General features: G+C 37.9%; 1 protein-coding gene across 8 annotated transcripts in view; it reads right to left on the bottom strand.

Annotated features, from left to right (window-relative positions):
- The window catches only part of Birc6 (baculoviral IAP repeat containing 6), a 209,709-nt gene extending 184,904 nt beyond the window's left edge, over window positions 1-24,805 (bottom strand). For all 8 annotated transcript variants that reach the window (XR_003301795.2, XM_026399426.1, XM_026399557.1 and 5 more), the window contains exons 1-3: window positions 24,415-24,805; window positions 3,007-3,188; window positions 81-218 (exon numbers count right to left, since the gene is read on the bottom strand). Coding sequence is in view for 7 of the 8 variants with exons in the window: in XM_026399426.1 (XP_026255211.1) it covers window positions 81-218; window positions 3,007-3,188; window positions 24,415-24,739 (645 nt within the window). In the remaining variant the exon portion in view is untranslated. The remainder of the gene's footprint in view (window positions 1-80; window positions 219-3,006; window positions 3,189-24,414) is intronic.
- Window positions 24,806-25,553: the final 748 nt, after the last annotated feature.

Raw genomic sequence — 25,553 nt, 5'->3', positions numbered from 1 at the left:
ATGCAAAAGGATGGAGGTATTCATTCTATTATAATCCCAAACAAGGTAAAAAAAAAAAATTTTTTTTTTTTGTTTCTTACCTTAGCAACTTTATGGTTTGCTGCAGTCTCATGAGATGTATTTTTTAAACCATCTTTGAGCTGTGTGATGAACAAATCATAACCCTCTGTACTGGAAACATCTACCTTTTCTAAACACGCTGATAAAAGTTGCTGTGCCTAAGTAAAAAAGATGATCACAAAAAATTAAACACAACAAAGTTAAATTCAAATCCTCAATCAGATATTTTGATTTGTGATGGTTATGACAGGTACTATAAAAAACTTACCTACTTTTAATTCTATTACACAAACCTAAATTATCATATAATATTTTAAAGGGCTTGTTATTAAGAATAATGCCATTTGGTAAAGTTTCAATACACATTATTACAAACCAAATCAAGAAAGAAAAATGAACAAGCTGAAACCATGAGCAAAAATCAAAAAGGTAAAATTTTAAAGAGATACACAAAGATCTCCAATGAGCTTTAAATACTGAAAACTATGCAAAGTTATTCAGCAAGTAATAAGAAATATTACTCACATCTTCAATATGAACCATTTAATCGAACTATATGGCTGATATAAGAAAAAGAATACCCATACCAATCACACCAAACCCTATACTTCAGGGAAGATAGTGACAAATTACTGTAATGCAGTGAATGATGCCTAGAATGGTGGAATGTCTACAATGAATATTATGTGAACAATGGGCTTGCAATTGCACGCCTCTAATCCCAGCTGCTTAGGAGGCTAGGCAGGAGTAGAGTTCAAAGCCAGCCTCAGCAATGATGAGGTACTAGGCAACACAGTGAGACTCTGTCTCTAAGTAAAATTCAAAATAGGGATGAGGATGTGGCTCAGTGGTTGAGTGCTTCAGAGTTCAATCCCAGGTACACTTCTCGCCCCCCCCCAACAAAAAAAAAAAAGTAGAACCATTTGTCCAAAGATTTTAGACATGCCCCCAGTCTCAGATATTCTAGTAACAAAAGGATATCTGTTTTGAAACTTAAACTTTCAGCAACATGCTTTCAATATTGACATATAATAGACCACTGCTGTATGACATAACTGTGAAATGTAAGTGAATACATTTTAGCATTTAAAAGAAAAAGCCAAACCAAAGAAAAAATGCAAGTAGAAACAAGTATACTATGCTTAAAATTCACACATCAATGTTTTTGCATCCTAAAAACAGGAAGTATATTATAATAATTTTATAAACTAATCATATCTATCAACTGCAAAATAATTAATAACATTGAGCATAAATATAATTTCTCACTTTATTATGAATACAGCATTATCATCATTTACATTCTATTTAAGATGATTCAAAATCTAATTATTTCGCAAAATGCTTTCAAATTACATTATGCAAATAGCAACCCCCACAAAGAACAAAATTAAGTTGGGATAAACTTAAAAATTAAGTAACATGCCAGGCACAGTGGTGATGCCTATAACCTCAGCTCTTAGGAGGCTAAGGCAGAAGGATGGCCACTTCAAGGCAATTTGGGAAACTCAGAAAGACCCCATCTCAAAATAAATTTTATTTTTAATATGTTTTGGTAGTTGTAGATGGACAGAATGCCTTGTTTTATGTACTTATTTATTTATTTATTTTTATGTGTTGAAGACTGAATTCAGTGCCTCACACATGCTAGGCAAGAACTCCACCACTGAGCTACAGCATCAGCCCTCAAAATAAATTTTTTTAAAAAATGCTGCAGATGGCCAGGCACCATTGCACACGTCTTTAATCCCAGTGGCTCAGGAGGCTGAGGCAGAAAGATCATGAGTTCAAAGCCAGCCTCAGCAATGGTGAGGCACTAGGCAACTTAGAGAGACCTTGTCTCTAAATAAAATACAAAAAAGAGCTGGGGATGTAACTCACTGCTTCAGTACCCCTGAGTTCAATCCCCCATAGACCCACCCCCCCTAAAAAAAAAAAGTGCTGCAGATGTAGCTCAGTTGTTAAAGCTCTGGGTTCAATCTCCAGGGCCACACAAACCACACACACACACAAAAAAAAAATAATAATAATAATAATAATAATAATAATGAAAATTTAGAACTATAGAAAAACACTTATGGATGCAATTTAAAATTGGGGTTATTAAGACATGATACATAGCAAAGATTACTCGTTTTTCAATACAGAATCCTCCCAGTTTTTAATATTAAAAAATAAATAACAAACCACCTCTTTCCCTAACTCCTCTCATGTTCACATAGCCACAATGGGATGAATACAAAAAGAGTACAGGGCAGAGTAAGAAAGAAAACAAAAACAGATGAGAGAAAGAAAACAGAAAAGGGAAGACAGAAATAAAGTGAGAAGAAATCTGCTCATGTGCTCTCTGGACTTGTGCTCTCCCTTTCCCTTGACTAAAAAATGAGACCTGAAGCAGTTGTCTAAAACTCAGGAACTAATCTCAGTTTTCAAGTTACCAAAGCCGGCCCTACACTTAGCCCTAAACTGCTACTACAAATAAATCATCTTGTTAAATAAGCCACTATATTCTGAGATCTCTGTTACAGCTATTTAGCTTGTTTTGATTCACAGTTCACATCTAAAATAACATTTCAAAGAGTACTAATGAATTATGCTAAGGAAAGACAAATATTATTTAAAATGGTGATTGATAAGAATTCTTGTTTTATTTTGTTGAGCACCCATGGGTGCTCAACCACTGAGCCATACCCCCAGCTCTTTTTATATTTTATTTTGAGACAAGGTCTCACTAAGTTGATATGGATCTCGCTCAGTTACTGAGTATGGCTTTGAACTCTCAATCCTCCAGCCTCAGTCTCCCAAGCTGCTGGGATTACTAAAATGTGCGCAGCAATTGGTGGTTTTTAATATGGATACCTATATAACATCCTTGAAGGACAACTTAATTTCATTTAACATCCAATAGATTGGAAATCACATTAAGAGATACTTATTTCAACTTACCTCTGTAACGGGCAGTTCAAGTTGAACCACATCATCCTGCTTTGAAACTGGTGTTTGCAGAGCAGTGTCTAACAATAAGATTCCATTAAGGTCCTTCCTACAACCTACTGCATAATCATCCACAAATATAACTTTATCCACAGCAGAAATATACTGACATTTCACTTGTCCACCTGGTTTAGCTGTCAAAAGAACAAAAATTAAACACTTAAAATATTAAAACCATAGTCCATAAAAAATGTTTTTGTGGTAACTACATATAATATATAATCCTGGACTAGAAAAAAATGCTCTAAAAGACATGACTGGGACAAATGATTAAAGTGGAATATGTACTAGAAAGTGTCAATGTGAAATTATAAATACTTAACAATTACATTGCTATTATGAAAAGAGAATATCACTGCTTTAAGAAATAAACACAGAAATAGTAGGATTAAACAGGCCTGATACATGCAAACAACTCTCAAAGAGAATAAAAGTAGTTATGTGTGTATATATGTGAGAATGAAAAGTAAATGTGAAATATTTAAAACTGGTAGGATCTGGGTAAAGGATAAAGGGAGATTTTTGTACCATATTATTCTTGCAATTTTCCTCTAAGTTGAATTATTTCAAAATTCAATTGTTCAAAACAAAATTTCTTTAAATTATCTATTTTCTGTTATTTCTGCAAAGTTCAATAAACATAAAGTCAACATAGACTTTATGCTTACTAGAAAATTACCTTCAAAGTTCTTGAGGGCTTTATTATCTGAGATTACATTATGAAAAGTATTTCTTTCACAACCTAAATTATGAGAATTAGAAAAGCCCCTGATTCAACTACCACTGAGAAGACAGAAACCTACCACTGAGGATCAATGCTGACTAAAATTCTGAGTTAAAACCAGAGAGGTACTTTAATGGAAAGCCACCGAGCACACCATAAAATTTCATAACAAGAATTTCAAGTCTTACAAAATACTAAGCATCAGAAGCTTCAAATGGAATTTTAAAAGTTACGAAAAAAGATAACATTCATTTTACATTTAAGTCTATAAAAACATTTACAAGATCAATGTTATCTTTATTCTATAAATACAGAGTGTCTATAAGGGCACTTTTTTAATATATATTTTTTACTTGTAGACAGACACAATACCTTTATATTATTTATTTATTTTTATGTGGTGCTGAAGATCCAACTCAGTGCCTCACAAGTGGTAGAAAGTGCTCTACCACTGAGCCACAACCCCAGGCCTATAAGGGGACTTTTTGGGTATGGGGGAAAATAGTGGGTATTGAACCCAGGGGTGCTTAACCACTGAGCAACATCCCCCAGCCCTTTTATTATATTTTATTAGAGGCAGGGTCTCACTGAGTTGCTAAGTGCCTCACTAAATTGCTGATATGGGCTGATACAGGCATGCACTACCATGTCAGGCTTAAGGGGACTTTTTAAAGACTGACCAACTGCAAAATTTTATTACATTAGCTAAGAAACTTCTTAATGGGTAAGCAATACCACTGCTAACATACCTGATTCTAAACTCCCACCACAATGCTGCAGAACATGCCTATTACTAGTACTGCCACTGACTAATGATTTAAAAAAAAAAAAAAAAAGCAGAAAACTGTAAATAAATCAGGGGCCTATTCATCAATATGTAAAACAGTCATTAAACATATTATAATCAACAAATATTAGAACTAGTCTTCATAATCCCAGATTATTATATCTCTCTTAAACTTACCTGGGCATCTTGGAAGTATTACAAAATTGATCAGCAACTAATTTATGATCTACATAAAACAAAAAAAAATTCATAAAATTTCTATATCTAAGTACCAGGTCTGGAAATTTGAAATACACATTAACATACAGAAAAAATAATAACTGGCCAGGCAAGGTCCCAGCAACTCAGTAGACTGAGGCAAGAGGATCACAAGTTCGAGCTCATCCTCAGCAACTTAGTGAAGCCCTAAGCAACTTAGCAAGACTCTGTCTCAAAATAAAAACAAAAAGGGGTGGGTAAGTAACTCAGTGGTATAAATGTAGCTCAATGGAAAAGTGCCCCTGGGTTCAGTCCCCAGTACCAAAAGAAAAGAAAAATAATATCTATAATACAGTAAATAGGAATATATGCTAGCAATTCCAGTCTCAAGGTAAAACCATAAAGAACAATACAAATTGAAGGAACTCATGTGGAAAAACTTATAAAATAGTTGTAGAAATCAATAACTATAAATTATTTTAAACTCTAACTGCTTTAATGTTTAAGATATGTAATTAGTTAAACTTTAAAAATCACAAATCATTAATTTTCCCAGGTAAGTATATAATGGTACAATTCCCAGGGTCTTCAAATGAGTTTCCATACAACCATGGGATTCTGTGATGTCATTAGATTCCTAAAGAGAACATGACAGAAAGAAGTTTAACAATATGTGTGTGTGTGTGTGTGTGTGTGTGTGTGTGTGTGTGTGTGTTTTAACTTCTTGCCCTATGCAACACTAGCACTCAAAATGATGGACAGTGATCAAACAGTCTTGTCAGCAATTTCTTCAGAGGATTTTCCAGGCCCATATAGCAGCATGCACAGAAACACATTCATTGGTTGAGTCCATTTTCAGTTTCTGAACACTGAGTTAGGGAAGACCGTTCATAAATAGTATGAATGCCATACTGCTCAGAAGGGGAAAAGGGTAGACTGATGCCAGGCATACTCGCCCAAGGATTACCTTATTATATTTGCAAATATCTTATTTCCAAATAAGGTCACATTCCCAGGGTCTCCATGGACATGAATTTTCAGGGAAGATTATTCAATCTACTGTCCCTTTTTCTGTATCTTTTACTCAACCTGAGAACTTCAATATTTGTCATTGTATCTAAAGCAGTGCTTAGAGTGAAGTTCATACAAATTAAAAGTTTATATTGTGGTGTTCAGAAACTGAAAATGGACTCAATAATCTAAGCTTCCTACTAAAAAACTAGAGAAAGAACCCAGGTGTGGTGGCATACACCTATAATCTCAGTAACTCTGGATGCTGAGGGAGGAGGAATCCAAGGTTTGAGGCCAGCCTCAACTATTTAGCAAGACCCTGTCCAAAATTTTAAAAAGGGGTGATGTAGTTCAATGGTGGAATACTCCTAGGTTTAATTCCCAGTACAGGCGTGGGGAGAGGGGACCCTACAGAAAGAAGAACAAAATAACCCAAAACAACCAGAAGAAATAATGAAGTGAAATTAAAAATTGAAAAAAAGGGTTCATGATGTAGCTCAGCAATAGAGCACTTGGGTGCAAGGCCTTGGGTTCAATCCTGTTGTGGTTCAGGTATGGCATCCCACATGTGAGAAAATGCAAGGAGATTTGGTGCTGAAATGATTGGGTTATAGGAGTCTTAACCCAATCAGGGTATTAATCCCCTAATAGGGATCAACTGAGTGATGACTGAAATGGTAGGGCGAGGTTGGAAGAGGTGGGAATTGGGGCGTAGCTTTGGGGTATCTATTTGTATCTGGCAATTGGACACCTCTCTGCTTCATGTAAGCCGCTTCCCTCTGCCACACACTCTGCCATGATACTTAGCCTCACCTCAAGCCCAAAGGAATGGAACCTACTGTCCATGCAGTGAGACCTCTGAAATCGTGAGCCCCCAAACAAACTTTTCCTCCTCTAAAGTTATTCTGGTTGGATCTTTTAGTCACAGCAGTGAAAAAGCTGACTAAAACAAATCCCCAGTATAGAGAAAAGACAAAGGCAAAAACAAACTGAAACCTGGTGAGGTTGGGTAACTAGGCCAAGATCAAAAGGTCACAAATAAGGACCACAACTGTTTACTCCAAACTCCAGGGCCCAGGGCCCTATCCGAACTGGAGCATCATCTGGTGCTTTAACTTGCTGCTTACAAACAAGTGAAAACTCTGGCTCGCATCCTAGGCCAGCTGAGGCACTGGGGCTACTGCTCATCAGATTCTGCCCTGTCCTTAGAAGCCTTGCTACTAACTGCTGGGTTCTGAGATGGGGAAGGTTCACTTGAGATACTTGGATATTTAAAACCCAGAAGGAAATACAAATCAAAACTACAATGAGATACAACTTCTCACCCATTAAAAAGGCTATTATAAAATAAAGAAGGAAATGGGGGGGGGAGGAAAGGAAAGAAAAGCAAGGGAGGAATGAAAAAAAAAAAGGAATACAGAAAATCAATACAAGTAAACAAGCAGTTCATTGAAAGTATCAATAAAATTGATAAAAATCTAGCAAGACTGATTTTAAAAAGGCAATACAAATTACTAATATCAGGAATGAAAGAGAAGATACAGTACAGATTATGTAGATATTAGCTGATAAAAAAATCTATGAAGCCAAGAGCAGTGGCACATGCCTGTAATCCCAGCAGCTCGGGAATCTGAGGCAGGGTGATTCAGCGAGGCCCTAAGCAACTCAGTGAGACCCTGTCTCTCAATAAAATTCAAAAAAGGGCTGGGAGTGCGTCTCAGTGGTTAAGTGACCCTGAATTCAAACCTTCATCCCCAAAAAAACAAACAACAACAAAAAAAAACACTGCTGGCCCTCAATATGGATCAGTCTGCATCAGTAGACTGACCAACTGCAGATCAAAAATAAAGGGGGAAGGGTGGGGTTGTGGCTCAGCAGTAGAGCACTCACCTTGCACCGGCTAGGCACTGAGTTGGATCCTCAGCACCACATAAAAATAAATAATATAAAGGTAGTATGTCCAACTACAACTAAAAAAAAATTTTTTTTAAACAAACAAAAAAATAAAGGGGGAGTTACTTCTGAGGGTACATGCCTATAAACCCAGCTACTCAGGAGACTGAAGGAGGAGTATCTTAAATTCAAAGCCAGCTAGAGCAACTTAATGAGATCCTGTCTAAAAAATAAAATAAAAAGGGCTGGAGGTCCAGCGCAGTAGCACATGCCTGTAATCCCAGCAACTCAGGAGGTGAGTAGGAGATCGAAAGCTCAAGGCCACCTTGGGCAATTTAGGAAGAAGCTGTCTTAGGGACTCAAAAAGAGCTGGGACTTGGGATATGGTTCAGTGGTTAAGTACCCCTGAGTTCAATCACCAGTAATAAATAGAGATAGATAAATAGAGAGATAAGAAGGGTTGGGGATGTAGCTCAGTGGTAAAACACCCCTAGGTTCAATCCCCATTACCTCAAAAACTAAATAAATAATGTTGGACAAGTCATATTACATGATTTTGTGACTTACCAAAAAAGCTATACTACCACAAGAAGTATGGTACTAGCACAGACATAGCACAATGGAATAGAATAGAATTCAGAGACAGAACTTCACAAACATACCATCTGATTTTTTTTTTGGGGGGGGGAGCCGTATTTTATTTAGAGACAGGGTCTCACTGAGTTGCTTAGGCTCTCACTAAATTGCTAAGGCTGACTTTGAATCTGCAATCCTCCTGCCTCGGCCTCCTGAGCTGCTGAGATATAGGCATGTGCCACCATAGCCAGCAAAATTTACCATTTTAACCATTTATGTGTAGCATTCAACAGCATTAAGTACATTCACAATGTTGTATAAACATCTTTACCATCCATCTACAGAAGTGGATCCCTTTCCTTCAGCCCCTGGCAACCCTGAATCTGTTTTCTATGAATTTGACTATTCCAAGTACCTTATATGAATCATCATACAGTATATCATACAGTATGTTTCCTTTTGTGACTGACTTATTTCATCTAGCATAATGTCTTCAAGGTTCATCCATAGTACAGCATGTGTCAGAATTCCATTCATTTTAACAATTTACACATCAGTGGATACTTAGGTTGCTTCCACCTTTTGTCTATTTAGAATACTGCTGCTTCAGTGAGCAGTGTGGCACACGCCTATAATCCCAGCAACTCAGTAGGCTAAGACAAGAGGATCTTGAGTTCAAAGTCGGCCTCAACAACTTAGGGAGGTACTAAGCAACTCAGTGAGACCCTTTCTCTAAATAAAATATAAATAGGGCTAGGAATGTGGCTCAGTGGTTAAGCACCCCTGAGTTCAATCCCTGACGCCCCCCCCCAAAAAAAGAAAGGAAAAATAAATACACACACACATATATGTTGTGGATAGACACAATACCTTTATTTTGTTTATTTATTTTTATGTGGTGCTGAGGATCGAACCCAGTGCCTCTCATATGTAAGGCAAGTGCTCTAGGCAAGTGCTCTATCACTGAGCCACAAACCCAGCCCCTTATTTGTTTGAGACAGAGTCTGCTAAATTGCCAAGACTGGCCTCAAACTTGTGATCCTCCTTCTTCATCTTCCTGAGTAGCAGGAAATTACTAGTTTGATCACTATATTTGTTTTCCATAATAGCTACACCATTTTAAATATACTCCCACCAGCAGTGCACGAGAATTCTAATTTCTTCATGTTCTCACCAACACCTGTTATTCTGTTTTTTTGTTTTGTTTTGTTTTGTTTAATAGTAGCCACCCCAATGGGTGTAAAATAGTACCTTATTGTGGGGCCAGGGATATAACACCGTGGTAGAGTGCTTGCCTACCATGCATGAGGCACTGGATTTGATCCTCAAGATCACATAAAAACAAATAAATAAAATAAAGGTATTGTGTCCATTTAAAAAAAAAAAAAAAACACTTTTTTTTAAATAGTACCTTATTGTGATTTGGGTTGCATTTTGCTAACGATTAGTGACATTGAGCTTCTTTTCATATGCTTCTTAGGCATCTTCTTTGGAGAAATGTCTATTCTAAAGTGCTTTCCCCATTTTTTACTTTTTTTTTTTTTAACTGTTGGCTTTTAGAAGTTCTCTATATATTCTGCATGTCGATCCCTTTTCAGAGATATGATTTGCAAATATTTTCTCCCATTTTAAGTATTGCCTTTGTACTGTTGATAGTGTAACTTCTGATTCACAAGATTTTTTTAAGTTTCATTAAATTCGATTTATTCATTTTCTTATGCAGTCTATGGTTCTGATACCATATTTTTTAAAAAATCACTATCAAATATAATGTGATCAAGCTTTTCCCTATGGTGTTTTGTTTTGTTTTGTTTTGTTTGTTATTGTTTGGTGGTTTCTGGTACTGGGGATTGAACCCAGGAGTGCTCTATCACAGATCTACATATGCAACCTTTATTTTTCATTTTTTGAGGTTAAATTACTCAAGTTAGTCTTAAATTTGCATCCTCTTGCCATAACCTCTGGAGTCTCTTAGATTACAAGTGTGCATCAACACGCCCAGCTTCTCCTACTTTTTTCTTATATTTTTAGAATTGCATCTCTTACTGGGTTCCCAGTACCAAAAAATTACATAAAAACGTAAAAAGCTCAAATGTTAACCCTGGCCACCTCTATGTAATAAAATAATAAGTGATTCCTCTTTTCCTTAGTCTATTTGACATGCTATAAATTATGTGACTTTTTTTAAACATTTATTTTTTTAGTTATAGTTGGACACAATACTTTTATTTTGTTTATTTATTTTTATGTGGTGCTGAGGATCGAACCCAGGGCCTCACACATGTTAGGCAAGTGCTCCACCGCTGAGCCACAACCCCAGCCCCAATTATGTAAACTTTAGAATCGAAAATATGGAAAGAGTTTGTTTTTAAAAATTAACTACAGGGCTGGGGATGTGGCTCAAGCGGTAGCACGCTCGCCTTGCATGCGTGCGGCCCGGGTTCGATCCTCAGCACCACATACAAACAAAGATGTTGTGTCTGCTGAGAACTAAATAAATAAATAAATAAAATCTTTAAAAAAAAAAAAAATTAACTACAAGAGCTGGAGTTGTGGCTCACAGGTAGAGCACTCGCCTAACATGCGTGAGGCACTGGGTTCGATCCTCAGCACCACATAAAAGCAAAATAAAGATATTGTGTCCACCTATAACTAAAAAATAAATGTGTTTAAAAAATTAGCTACGAACTGGAAGGGGACAAAGGGAGAGGTAGGGGCTTGGGGGCAGGAAAGAAAGTGGCATGCGATGGATATCATTACCCTAAGTACATGTTTTGCACATATGGACACTACAATCGTGTCCAACAAGAGAAATGAAGTTGCGCTGCATTTGTGTACAATGGATCAAAATGCATTCTAATGTCATATATACCTAATTAGAATAAGTGAATTTAGTTTTAAAAAATTAGCTACAAGCTGTGTGTAGTGTCACATGCCTGTAATACCAGCAGTTCAGGAGGCTGAGACAGGAGGTTCGCAAGTTCAAAGCCAGCCTCAACAACTCAGCAAGACCCTGTCTCTAAATTTAAAAACTGGGGGGGAGGGGCTGGGGATGTGGCTCAAGGGGTAGCAGGCTCTCCTGGCATGCGTGGGGCCGGGGTTCAATCCTCAGCACCACATACAAACAAAGATGTTGTGTCCGCCGAAAACTAAAAAATAAATAAAATATTAAAAAAAAAAAAAACTGGGGATGTGGCTCCGTGGTTGAGTGGCCTGGGTTCAATCCCTGGTACCAAAAAAAAAAGGAAAAAGAAGGTGTAAAATCAAATGGTAGGTTCTCAAAAAGCTCTTAAGATATAATTTTTTAAATAAAACTATTGAATAAGAAAAAAGTTAGTTAAAACTCTAGCATTAAAAAACAAAGTAGTGGGCTGGGGTTGCAGCTCAGTGGTATAGCGCTTGCCTAGCATGTGTGAGGCACTGGGTTTGATCATAAGCACCACATAAAAATAATTATTTAAAGGTATTGTATCCATCTACAACAAAAAAATATTTTTAAAAAGAAAGTATTTTTGTCAAACAAAACTTGATACACAACAAAGTCTGTAAAAGTTCAATGGTGGGACCATGAAGAAAAGATAACAATGATAAAATATAATGCAGGGATAGTATTGTTCTAGGCCAGAGAACCAAAACCTACCAAAGCATAAAAAAGGACCTTCAAAAGATACAAAATTATTCGAAGAAGAGTTCCACATTCCAATTCTCTTTATTCACTTTAACCAAAACTGCCACCAGACTCTCTTATTTTATTATAACCTTAAATATGTGATATCAATTAAGAAAGTTTTGAAAGCAATCATCACGGAAAAATTTTCATAGATGGCACTCATCTCTAAAAACCTAGTATGCCCTGCAACACACTACGGGGTCTTTTTCAGATATCCAATCTGTCAGTTATATTTCTCAACAACTTAGGACAAACAGGTTATAATCTTCCTTCACAATGCTGATCTGGGTAAAGTAAACTTTGGGGTTTAACTTCCCTATCTGATGCTGCTCAAAGAACTCTTAATTGTCTGTAAATAAATAGTTGTTGTTGCATAAAGTTACCAATATGAGAAAGTAACTCAGCTATATCAATACAATTCTACAATTTATAGTATGTGTTTATCTGAATTCTCATTTACAGTTCATATTTAAAAATACTCTTTTCTGTTAAACATAGGTAACACATATCTCCAAAATAATCATCACAGAGACCCATCATTCCTTACATACCCTGTATTTTAAGTCATCCCTACTCAAATTCCACCCAAAATATGATGAAAATCCATCCAGCTGTTTGTGCCTACTCTAGTAACAGGCCAGCGGAAAGTTCCTCTGATTATTATTTGCACTGCTGCTAACTCCCATCATTTAGATCTTTATTCAAATGCCACCCTAACTAGCACAAATTTAAAGACCTCTCAGACTCCCTAACAGCACAAACTTAACAAGCCATTCTTATACCAGCTTTAACATTCCTATGGCATTTATCACCACCTGACATTATAGTGTAGGTGTAACAGAGCTCTTCCCACTAAACCATGAGTTCCAGGAAAGCAAGTAGTTATCACCAGTACTTCATACACAATAAATTTTTCAAAAAAATCAACCACTTCATACGGTTTTGAAGAACTTTTTACTATATTAAGGTAGAGTGTGAGAAATGCAATACTCTTTAAGTTTATTTATTTATTTATTTTTAGTTGTAGATGGACACAATATCTTTATTTTATTTATTTATTTTTATGTGGTGCTGAGGATCAAACCAAGTGCATCACACGTACAACGCAGGTGCTCTACAGCTAAGCTACAGCCCCAGCCCTATTAGTTTGTTTTTACATAAAAACAAAAACATTTCTAGGCATAAAATAGCTGACCTGTTGACACAGATAGCCCACATCCCTGTCCTCCTATTCCCTTTCTTCTCTCCTTCCACATCCTCCAGTGTGAAATCATTCTCCTTGACTCTAGTGGCATTTTAATGAAAAAGTATCAGAGGACTTAACTCAAAAGACCAAAAATTACAGAAAAAAAAATGTTAAAAATACAAAGCAACAGAAACTTAGCCTTTGATATGTCCCTGCTACTCACAGACATACTTAAATATATACTCACTAAATACAACTTTAAGAACAGTAAGATAGGTTGTATTAGCAAAAGAATTTGAGAATATTTCAAGACTAAATAGAATATTATAGAAATCAAATAAAAACTTTCTCATTTACCCCACACATACAAAATAAGCTTGTTTATCTACGGTACTTATATTCAAAGTCTGAACCCCTAAATCCAACTGCACATTAGAACCAGCTGGCATGCTTTCTCAGGCAAGAGGGCGGGTATGCCTAGACTCCACTCCAGACCACTTAAATCAGAATACTGGAGCCCAAACAGAGTATTTTTTAAAAGCTCCCCTGATGATTCTCATGAACAAGCAAAAGCAAGACTGAGAACCACTGCCCTGTGCCATATCCCTTATCTTCTCTCTCCTACTTCATAAATCAAAGTACAATAACAAATCATGAAGATTAAATTCCCAGTGCCCACACTAAATCTCAAAAACACTCGCATCTTCCTCATTGTAATATTTATATCATTTCCTCCCCAAAGTAAGCATGTCTACTTCTAACATACATCCCTGATTTAACACACTCAAACTGAATAATGACTTTTTAGGAGCACTATTTTATAGATGTTTTATATATCAACTGTTTCACTCTTTTTAGTTCTACCTCCATACAGTATAGAAACGAGTATTCATTTCTATACTTCTTTTTGTAATTTGCACCTTTATTATCTCGTCCATACCACAGAAGTTCATCTGTACTTTTGTGTACCACTTATATTAAAGTGCTAAAGTTTAGGCTGGGGTTGTGGCTCAGTGGTAGAGTGCTTGCCTCAGATGTGTGAGGTCCTGGGTTCGATCCTCAGTACCACATAAAAATTAATAAATAAATAAAAGTTATTGTGTGAAACTACAAAAAATAAATATTTAAAAAAATAAAAAATAAAAAAATGAATAAAAATATTGTGTCCATCTACAACTAAAAAAATAAATAAAGTGCTAAAGTTTATAAAGGGTTTCTACATTTATTACGTAATCAGATATATATCTGGGAAAATATTATTGGTCCATTTTAATGATGGTAGCTCAGATGTGTCTTGCCAAAGGTACTCTCTTCATAATTACTATTTTTGTTATATCAACAGATTGAGAAAGAAATTTCAAATTCATCTTATTATCCTCACCTTAAAAACACATGTTGAACAGAACTATATAATTTAAAACACAAACACAAAAAAATAACATTTACTGATTTATTATGGTAGGTCAAGCAGTATTTTACAAATCAGTGCATTTAACTTTGCCAATAATTTAGTAAGTAATTATGAGGGCTGGGGATGTGGCTCAAGCAGTGGCGCGCTCGCCTGGCATGTGTGCGGCCCAGGTTCAATCCTCAGCACCACATACAAAGATGTTGTGTCCGCCGAAAACTAAAAAATAAATATTAAAGATTCTCTCTCTCTCTTAAAAAAATAAATAAATAAATCTTCTCTGTTTTTTAAAAAAAAAGTAATTATGAAACACACAGAAAGGATAAGCATGTTGACTAAAGTCACAGCTAGTAAGAGATGAAAAAGCAAATGGAAGTGAGCAAGGCAGTTCCTATCTGATATACGTAGAGCGACTCAAATGCTCAGGAGTCAACATCCTGAACAGCTAACTAGACTAGGCTTTCTCTCTAGTGCCTATGCCTTCCAAATTTTCAAGCTTCAACTGCTAAGGGTCTTCTGGGCATCTCTACTTGGATGAACTTCAAAATACCTCTCAAAATTAACACAACCGAAAAATGTATTTGCATCTTACTTCAAGCTTTCTCCAACAAAAGCTAGTCACCATATTTTCTTGTACTACCTATCTGGATTAATAAACATCATCCATCCAGTAATGCCAAGAAGAATCCTAAGGATAATTTTCACCTTGTCAATTTCTCTCATTCTTCATGTTAACCAAATTATATTGTTTTTCCTTCTCAAACTGTCTTACATGATGTTCTCATCACTTTTCACAAACAGATATTAGCTTCATATCTTTCTAAATACAACTCTAATCATATCATAACCTACAATGGCTCCCTACTACTAATATCAAGTCCAAACTTCTTTAAAAAAAAAAAAAAAAGTGCTCTTATCCTTGCCTATAATTCTGCTTGGACCTTAACCATTCCCACATATACAATAAATGTCAACATCTTCAAAATACTTCTCTCTGTTCTTGAATTAATGATGTTTTTGAAGACCAGCGTGTCTGTTCACAAGGAAGTACCTAAATTTTCCTTCCTAGTATTTCCATCTTTCAAAACTGATTATAAAGGCTGCCTTCTTTGAGAAGCTTTTCCAATTTCCCTTAGGTTGAAGAAACTCCCTCTGTATTCACAATTCCCTGCTCCGTATTTACATGACATTCTGCATATCTATGCTACAGCACTTATGAAATTATGCTAAAATGGTTTACTAAAAGCATGTAGCATGCATTCAAAGACAAAAATATTACCTTAGTTATTTTGTATTCCCTGTGCCCAGTATATGTTCAATAAATGCCTGTGTTAATATCAGCCATCAGTTCTTTACTTCACCTTACATTTTTAATAATTCAAGTCCAGGGCTAGGGTTGTGGCTCAGTGGTAGAACGCTTGCCTAGCACATGTGAGGCACTGGGTCTAATTATCAGCACCACATAAAAATAGATAAATAAAGGGGAAAAAATGTGGTCTAATGCTTTAAATAATAACAATAAATCAGGTTCAAAATAAATTAAGATATAGTTTATAACTCTCTTGGATACAAAAATTATTGCTCTTATGTCTACTACAATTCAGTCACATTTATGGAAAACTAAGAAAAAATTGTGTGTGCTAGAGCTGTGGCTCAGTGATAGAGCACTTGCCTAGCAGTCTGAGACACTGGGTTCAATCCTCAGCACCACTTAAAAATTAAAGAAATAAAGGCATTGTGTACATCTGCAACTAAATAAATGAATAAATAAATAAAAAGGAGGATATGCCAGGCACAGTATCATGTACCATCAATCCCAAATATTCAGGAGGCTGAAGTAAGAGGATCATAATTTAGCAAGACTCTGTCTAAAAATAAAAAATAAAAAGGGTTGGGGGCGGGTGTGCTGGGGTTGTGGCTCAGTAGTAGAGGGCCTGTCTAGTACATGTAAGGTACTGGGTTCAATCCTCAGCACCATATAAGTAAATAAAGTTTAGGGGGAAAGTAAGAGGGTCCGGAGGATGTAGTTCAGTAGTAGAATACCCAAATTCAATAACCAGCACAGCAAAAGAAAAAGAAAACAGGGGTAGGGCAGAGGGGCTGAGAATGTAGCTGAGAACAACCCTCCTGGGTTTAATCCCCAGTGTTACTCTGCAAGGGGTGGGAGTGGGGGTTATGGCTTAATTGAGCCTTGGCTGCCAGGTTTCAAGGTCTCTCATACTGCCACTCATTAATAAATCTAAAATACTAAAACAAAGATTAGAATAAATTCTTTGTCAGAGTAAAACCACCTTAGAGCATTCAACAGTTAGGATAAGTCTGAGTGGTAAAAGTAAAAATCTAAATAAAAATATAGGCTCTTTAAAACATAAGCAAAACATTAAAAGGAGATCTTAGCATAATGCAAATTTACTATAACTAGAGAAAAGTGCTTTGTTAACAAAACAGCAAATCTCTGACATTAACTAATTCATCACTTAATATCACCAAAGTCAGGTGACTGAAACAGAGCCTAACTGCTTAGACCAAAGAGAGATTCTGCTGATTTAATTCTTTATAAAAGAACTGGATGCATCCAAGATAACTATCTTCTAGGGTTATTAGAAATCCCAAAATCAAGCCATATTTTTTATCTCTCAAAGAAAAATTGATAAAAAGGCTGCATGCACCAAGTTAGTATGCAGGAAATAGAAAAAGGTTTGAATCACTTAAAATTTCCATTACTGGGAAATACTGCATTTTTTTCTAAAAATTTATTTCTTGAGGACCATGCAGGCTCCAGCATTTCTTGGAATAGGCAGCTATGGGTTTCAAGTCTGCTCAAGAGACAGGACAATCACAAGTTCAAGACCAGTCTCAGCAATTTACTGAGGCCCCAAGCAACTTAGCAACATTCCATCTCAAAATAAAAAAATAAAAAAAAAAAGTCCTGGAGATGTGGCTCAGTGGTAAAGTACCTCTGGATTCAAGTCCCAGTACGACAAATAAACAATTTTTTTAAAAAAGAAGTTTCTAAATAAAGGGGGGGGGGATGCACCAAATTGAAACTTCATTGAAGCTGGAGTAGAATATAAAGATCTTTTTTCTTATTTATTATAATTTTATAATTTTCTCTAATCAAAGTCAATATATACCTAGGAAAAAGGGAAAGGGAGATAATCTAAAAGAAACACAATGTTTGTCTAAAAATGCTGAGCAGCTTTTTACCTTTTCCACTGCAACACTGACCTGGAATCCACTTCAGAAACTAATTACACATATCTTCCTCCTATAATATATACACTATCCACTGATTACTATCCACACACATATCTTCATTTATTTATGTACATGTACTATATGAACAATCTATATATACATAGAGAACTAGTAATATCTTAAATTTATTCTATTTAGCCAAACCTATATACACAAAGATATTTATCCAAACTTAGATTACATTTGTTACCAACATTCATATTCCCACCCATAATTGAATGATATTTATCTATCCTCTGTATATAAACATAAATGAGTAAACTTTTTTAAAACAATCTTGTAGAGCATTACAATATTAAGCATCCAAGAGACACATAAGAACTGGCATTTGCTGAGAAGCTACTATGTATTTGCCACCAACTGTTAGGTACTTTTAACATGTTTGACCACTTAATCTTCACAACTACCCTATTAAATATTAATTTTAATTCACAAATGAGGAAGCTGGGGTTCAGGAAGTTTAAGAAAGCTAGCTAAAACTTAGGATCACCTAACACATAAAGCCCATGCAGTCTCCACATATCCACAAAAAAACTTATTAAAAAACATAAAGTCGGGCATGGTGACATATAACACACAACTATAACCCCAGCAGCTCAGGAGGCTCAGTCAGGAGGTTTTTGAGTTCAAAGCCAGCCCCAGCAACCTAGCAAGGTCCTAAGCAACTCAGAGATAGACCCTATCTTATCTCTAAATAAAATGCAAAAAAGGGCAGGGGATTGGCTCAGTGGTTAATCCCCAGTATCAAAAAAATAAATAAAAAATAAAATAAACAATACAAAATGTACTATGATGGTTGGGCACAGTGGCACACACCTGTAATCCCCACAAGATGCCGAGGCAGGATGATCACAAGTTTGAGGCCAGCTTCAGCAACCTAATGAGGCCCTAAGCAACAATGCATCTCAAAATACAAACATTAAAAGGGCTAGGAATGCAGTTCAGTGGTAAAGCACCCCTGGATTCAATCCCCAGTACCTGGGGAGGGGAGGTGCTCAGGGAGAGTACTATGTTGGGGGAGTGTGCTATTATAAGGAGTAAGAGAAAACACCACCAAGAATAATTAAATAAGACAATACCTTAATAATACCTATTCTTCTTTTTTTTTTTTTTTTTTTTTGGTATAAATACCTAGCCTTAGATGGGCTAGGCAAGCGCTCTACCACTGAGCTACGATCCCAGCCCCAAAGCCTTATTCTTACAACAAAGAAAACTAGATTGGTTCTGCAGGAGATAGGAAAGTAGCAGGTTATGTTCAAAAGACTTTACAAAGAATATGAAAAGGCCTCAAGAAAAAAAGCAAGGTATTTACTAAGAATTACAAGTAAATACAAGGAAACTGTTTTGTGTATTTGGTAAATATACTGCTCTATAAGCATTTTACAGGCATTAGTATTTAATTTTCAAAATACAACCGGGCTGGGGATGTGGCTCAGTGATAGAACATCTGCCTGGCATGCTCAAGGCTCTGGGTTTGATTCCCAGCACTGAAAAAAATAAATGAATAAAAATTAGTACAATTATCATTCCCATTTTGCAAATGGGGAAACTGAAACAAATGTTAAATAATTTAGTCAAGGTTACACTGTTACTAAACTAAAACAAAAAACATAATTTTAACTTGAGCCAACTGTCTGGAGAGCCAAGCTACTTCTTATCATGCTGAACTGTGTGAACTGGCAACAGCAAGAGAAGGGGGCAAATCTAGGTATGTAAACAGCATGGTCAAGTGGTATATATAACTTTTTTATTTTTAAAACCCAATTTAGCAAATAAACATAAAAAGGAGGCAAATGAGCATATAAAAAGATGTTCAACCTTGTATGGCATTAGAGAATCGCAAATTAAAACAGATACCTCTGAACACCTGTCAGATTCTGACCAAAATCCGGTGTTTAGAGCTATCTGTTTTAATTTGCTAATAGTGATTCACAAGATTTTTTAATTTTCTTTTTTTTTTTTTAAGAAAGAGTGAGAGAGGGGGGAGAGAGAGAGAGAGAGAATTTTTAATTTTTTTTTTTTTTTTGTTCTCAGCGGACACAACATCTTTGTTGGTATGTGGTGCTGGGGATTGAACCCGGGCCGCACGCATGCCAGGCGAACGCACTACCTCTTGAGCCACATCCCCAGCCCCAGATTTTTTAATTTTCATTAAGTTCAATTTGTTCATTTTCTTATGCCACCCAGGATCTCATTTGTTGCTGGTGAGAACATAAAATGGTATAGCCACTCCGGAGGACAGTTTGGCAGTTTCTTGGACAAGCAAGCATATTCTTACTGTATAGGATTCTCCATCAACCAAACACTTTAGAATTGACCCAAATTAATTGAAAAGTTGCATACTACTCTATTATCAGTAAAACTCTATGTATATAGTTACCCCCTATTTATCCCCTTACAAAGATGTCTTTCCCTGTGGTAGAAAGGGAGGAGGTAGTTCACTGCCTACCCACACAAAGTATTGCACACAGATATTTACAGCAGCTTTATTTATAATTGCTAACACTTAGAAGCTAACAAGAAGTCCTTCCAAACAGGAATGGGTAAACAAACTATGGTATATCCACATAATGGAATATTATTCAGTGCTTTAAAAAAATAGCTATCAAACCATGAAAAGTCATGGAAAAACCTTAAATGCATACACTACTTGAAAGAAGCCAACGTAAAGTTTTCATACTCTATGATTCCAACAATGACATTCTGAGAAAGACAAAACTAAAAGACAGTAAAATGATCAGTGGTTGCCAGAGGTGAGAAGAGAAGGAAGAATGAAAAGACAGAGCAGAGGATATTTAGGACAATGAAACTATTCAGTATGGTAGTATAATGGTGAATATGTATCTTCATATAATTGCCCAAACCCTTAGACTATACAAAACCTATGTAAAATATGGAGTTTGGGTGATCATTTTTTAATGTAACAACTATACCACTGTGGTATCCCCTGTTCATAGTAGGGAAGGTTGTGAAGGTGTGGGGCCAGAGGATACATGGAACTCTGCAATTTCTGCTCAATTTTGCTGTGAACCTAAAAACTGCTCTAAAAAATAGAGTCTACTTTTTTAAAAGTCAGGGAATGTCTTTATTTGGCAATTAGTATATAAAGAAGCATCTATTCAAAGCACTTATTAGTATACATACATGCTTCAAATCAAAAATATTTGAGTGAGCCAGGCACAATGGTGCATACCTGTAACAGCTCAGGAGGCTGAGGCAGGAGGATTGCTAGTTTAAAGCCAACCTCAGCAACTTAGCAATGCCCTGAGCAACTCAGCGAGATCCTGTCTCAAAACAAAAAAGTAAAAAGGGCTGTGTATGTAACTCGGAAGCTAAGCACCCCTGGGTTAAATCCCCAGTACCCCCCACCCAAAAATATATATAGATATTTGAATATTTTGTAAGAAGCATCCTGTAGAGGAAATTATAAACAAGCAGACAAGATACCTACTATGAGATTTTTATAATTGCTGAAATATGAGAAACAAATCTACAAAAAAGCAAAATAAAATGAAACTTGAATATTCAAAACAGCAGAAATAGCACACTGCCAAATTACTAAAATGGACATTAACAGAACAATATGTACTTAGGGGTTCCTTGCGGGCCAAAGGGTTCAGGAAGTTGAAATATGCTCTGAGCCACAAAAAAATGAGTAAGATTTGTCTGATTGGAGAGAACTGATGCATTCCAACAAAGAGCAAAAGTAATATAGTCGGGAGTAGGTGGGGAGTTAAATGGACCAGTTTCACAAAACAAATCAGAGATAAAGAGAATTAAACAGGCCAAACTATGGAGGTCACTGAATACCCCCAGCCCAGGAACCAGCTCAGGTCATCAAAAATCTTAACTCTTAAAACACTAACAAATCTTGCCTAACCTACATATATCTTGACAGCTCTTAATGTAGTGAAAATGTATTTATAAAACAATCATTGGAAGACCTATTCTAGATATTTAAAAAAAAAATCTTTACCACCAAACTGAATACATATACATACAAGTCCTGTTCCAATCCTTCAATTTCCAACTTACACTAACAGGCTACCTATAAACCTATAAGCTAAACCCTGTGCATCCATAAGGCATGATATTCTATCACCTAATAAACGTCATATGGTTGGTTACCCCACTCTTTATCCCCTTACACAAAGATGTCTTTCTCTGGGGTAGAAGAGAAGGTGGCTCACTGCCCATGAACTGAAAAGAGGGGTTATGTTAGAACCATGGTCGACTACTGGAACCTTATCCTTATTCTATTTTTAGGACTGTCACCCTCTATTAACCATTAAAAACAAATCAAGTAAATACCTACATATTCCAGGTTCAAAACAAAATGCAGCATTCCCTTCCCAATGGTCTAAATACATTAGAGACACAGACTCTATATAACCTCTGGTAATTAATAATAATAAACTTTAGTTCTCATATGTAAAATGTTTCAAATTTATCCATTGTTACTTTTCAACTTTTGTCCTGCAATCCTTTTGTTCTATTAGCCATTAAACTCCTCTATATACTCAATCCTCATGCATGGGCATCTGCAGCTGCATCACATCCCATACTTTTCTTATTAACAAATGGCACAATATACCCCAACTAAGATATTACAAATCAGTGCTGGTTTATGCATATATCTTTATATTTATATTGTACACCTAAAACCCTCCTCTTTAACAATCTACCCCTCCAGTGGTTATTTTCTTCCTTTCCATTTTCAGGCATATAAATATACAATCATTTTAAGAAACCCTGCCACACATTATTTTTCTCGAACATGGCCTCCACACACACACACACACACACACACACACACAAAATGAAACTCCTCCTACCCAAAATACTTCAATATTTTTATTATTCTGACTTTCTGTAGAATTTTAGCATGTATATACTATAATATCATTTACTCAGAGCTAAAGAATCATGAAAAATAATATCAGATATGAGACATGTATGAAAATGATAAAACCAAATCAGGGATATTTATGGAGGAGGGAGAGTTAAATGGAAAGAAATCCAGGAGGGACACAAAGGAAGATTCTACTTTATTTCCAATTTTTTATTTCTGATGGTGAGTTGGAGATATGTGGTTGTTCGCTGTTAATTACTCTTTATTCCTCTTCATTTCTGAAATATTTTCAATGAATTTTTTAAAAGGAAGATACCCAATTACTAATGAGCATCTCCCTCACAGTGACGAGCTGTTATACCCAAATTGCAGTAACTGATTGGTGCTACATCTGGGACCCTTTCTGTCATTTACCTAAACCAAGAAAAGAAAAAATTACAAGTCTATGATCCAAAACTTTCACTTAAACATCTCTTAGATACATATATCTGGCTTACATTCTGTAACTATATACAAACTAGTTCTTTCCCAAGTGACACATGAACAAAAATCTCTACTTTCACCTCTGTATTCATAAATTGCCAATTACTCTTTTAAATGCCTTATTACACAGTAACTTTTCCTTATTTGTCTATGTTAAAATACAAGTGAATTGGGAGATCACATAACTACCTCCACTGGCTAAATACTACTGCATACATTATATCTCTATGCATGAGTCTAACTCACTCATACAATAATTTTTCAATCTTAACCTATAAGATCTAAATTAAGCCACTCGTCATTTAACCACAAATGGAATGTCACCTCAGCGAAATGTTAACTTAGCCAGGGCAATTCCAAAACACTCTAGTCTGTCCTCTAAGAGTTCAACCTCATGCATTCCAAAAGTCCTATCCCTAGACCAACGTCTACACCACCCAGAAGTACTGTCCTCCAATGGGAGACTCAGACAAACGTCCAAATCCCAATTTTTTGGCTAACTGTGATAAAACAAGTTGAGAGGGCGTGAAGTATCACCTAATTACAAACCGAAAAGAACCGGTACTTCATACACCCCAGATCCTAAACTTCTAGGTACTGGAACCTAGCAGAAGTTGAAAGCCCAGAGCTAGAGAACTGGGTCTATTCTAGCTGTCTTGCCAGACTGAGACTAGTCTACTCAACAGTTCAGGCAGCTGGCCCGCCTACTTCCCTCCCCGCCCCCACCCTTGGCCCGCCCCACCCCCACCCCAGGCGCGAAGCCCGCTGTGAGTCCCCGCACCTGCGGGACCCAAGAACAGCCGGCCGGCCACTTCTCTCCAGGAACTCTGGGCTCGGAAGCCGGTTCGGACGCTTCGCGCCCCTTGCCTCCGGCCACCAACCTCTCCCGCCGGGATCAACCCTTTGAGCCTTTCGCTCTCTCATCTAGCAGAGCGCAGTCCCGACACCTTCCCCACCACCCAGGTGGGGGGCTTGCCTTCTCCAGCGCCGAGCTTCGAGGCCTCTTTCTCCACTTCCAGAGGACCAAGCCAGACCGGACGCTCACGGCCCTAAAGGCAACTCCCACCATTCCCCGACTCGCCGGTCTTTCCTTCCCAGCTGCTGCCGCCGAAGCAGCCAAGCCCTAAGGTCCTCTTCCGTCAGCTTTCGGGCCTCCCTTCACTACCTGGCCCGAGCCCCTAGCCCTGCCCTCCAGCAACCCCGCTTCCCTTCGAAGGCCGAGCTTCGGGGCTGGGCGGCTTCCCTGCCCGGCATCCGCCCGCCCGGCTCCTCCCGCAGCCGACACAGCCCCCGCCCGGCTTGCGGCACACTCACCGCTGAGCGCTGAGGCCTGCAGGGTGGCCCCCGAGGTGCCGTCGATGACTTTGATGGTCCCGCGGCTGGTGACGGCCAGGATGGCGTTGAGCGCTGGGTGGTAGGAGAGACTGTGCAGCCCGTCGGCGTCGCAGCGCATGCAGCCGTCCCGCAGCACCAGCCACTCCGAGACCCCGGCCGCTCCCGCCCCCGCCGCGGAAGAGCAGCCCGGGCCCGAGGCCGCCGCAGCCGCAGCCGCCATCTTCCGGCCTGCGCTCAGCACAATCACACTGGGAAGCGGCTCAGTGACAGTCCCGGGAGGTGCAGCACCACCGCCAGTCACCATCCGGGGCCAGGGGGCAAGCAGAGCGCGTTAGCCGGAAGTGAAGTCAGGCGCCCGCACGCACGCGGAACGTCGGCCGCCCGGCCGGAGGGGCCAAAGTCGAAGAGAGGCTGGCGGGGGAGGGGAGAAGGAGCGATAGGGGCGGGACTCGGGGCGGGGCGGGGGAGGCCGGCGGGCGGAGCATGCGCGGGAGGTTCCACGCGTGCCACGCGCCGCTGGCCAGGCCAGCTCCGTGTCCGCGACGTCCCAGTTTCTCCCTGTGCACCCGGGGAGTGGCCTCTCAACGCGCCTGGCTTGGTGTATTTCCGCTAAGCGGGGACCCCCGGCCGGTGCGACCTGTCTGGTACACCCTGAGGCCCTTCGCAGCGATTCCAGCTGTTTCGGACCGTTCTTAGTTGGCGTGGTGCAACTGTTTGGCGGTGTCAGAATCAGACCTTGGTCTGGCCTGGGCTCTAGTCTTAGAATGAACCCTCTGTGAAGCCTGTAGTTTGGAATTGAAAGAACCGAAAGACCCTCCAAACCCGTACCCTTTACGTTTGAGTTCCCTATTTCCAAATCTTTACTGAACAGAAATACCAGATGTGAGGTGCTGGGGCATACAGTGAAACTTAGTTTCTCTTTCATTTGAGATAACTTAAGTTTAGTTAATAGTTTTTGTGGGTATTGGAGGAATAAAAAGGATTCTAGTTGGGCTGGAGATGTAGCTCAGTGGTAATGCTAACCCTAACCTGTATGAGGCTGTGGGTTGTACACCCAGCACCATGGGGAAAATTACTATAGACCATTTTATACTATGGTCAAAAAAATTAATAGTCAA

Source organism: Urocitellus parryii, chromosome 12, assembly GCF_045843805.1.
Source record: "Urocitellus parryii isolate mUroPar1 chromosome 12, mUroPar1.hap1, whole genome shotgun sequence".
Classification (NCBI taxonomy): Eukaryota; Metazoa; Chordata; class Mammalia; order Rodentia; family Sciuridae; genus Urocitellus; species Urocitellus parryii.
This window is presented reverse-complemented; position numbering and strand designations above follow the sequence as displayed.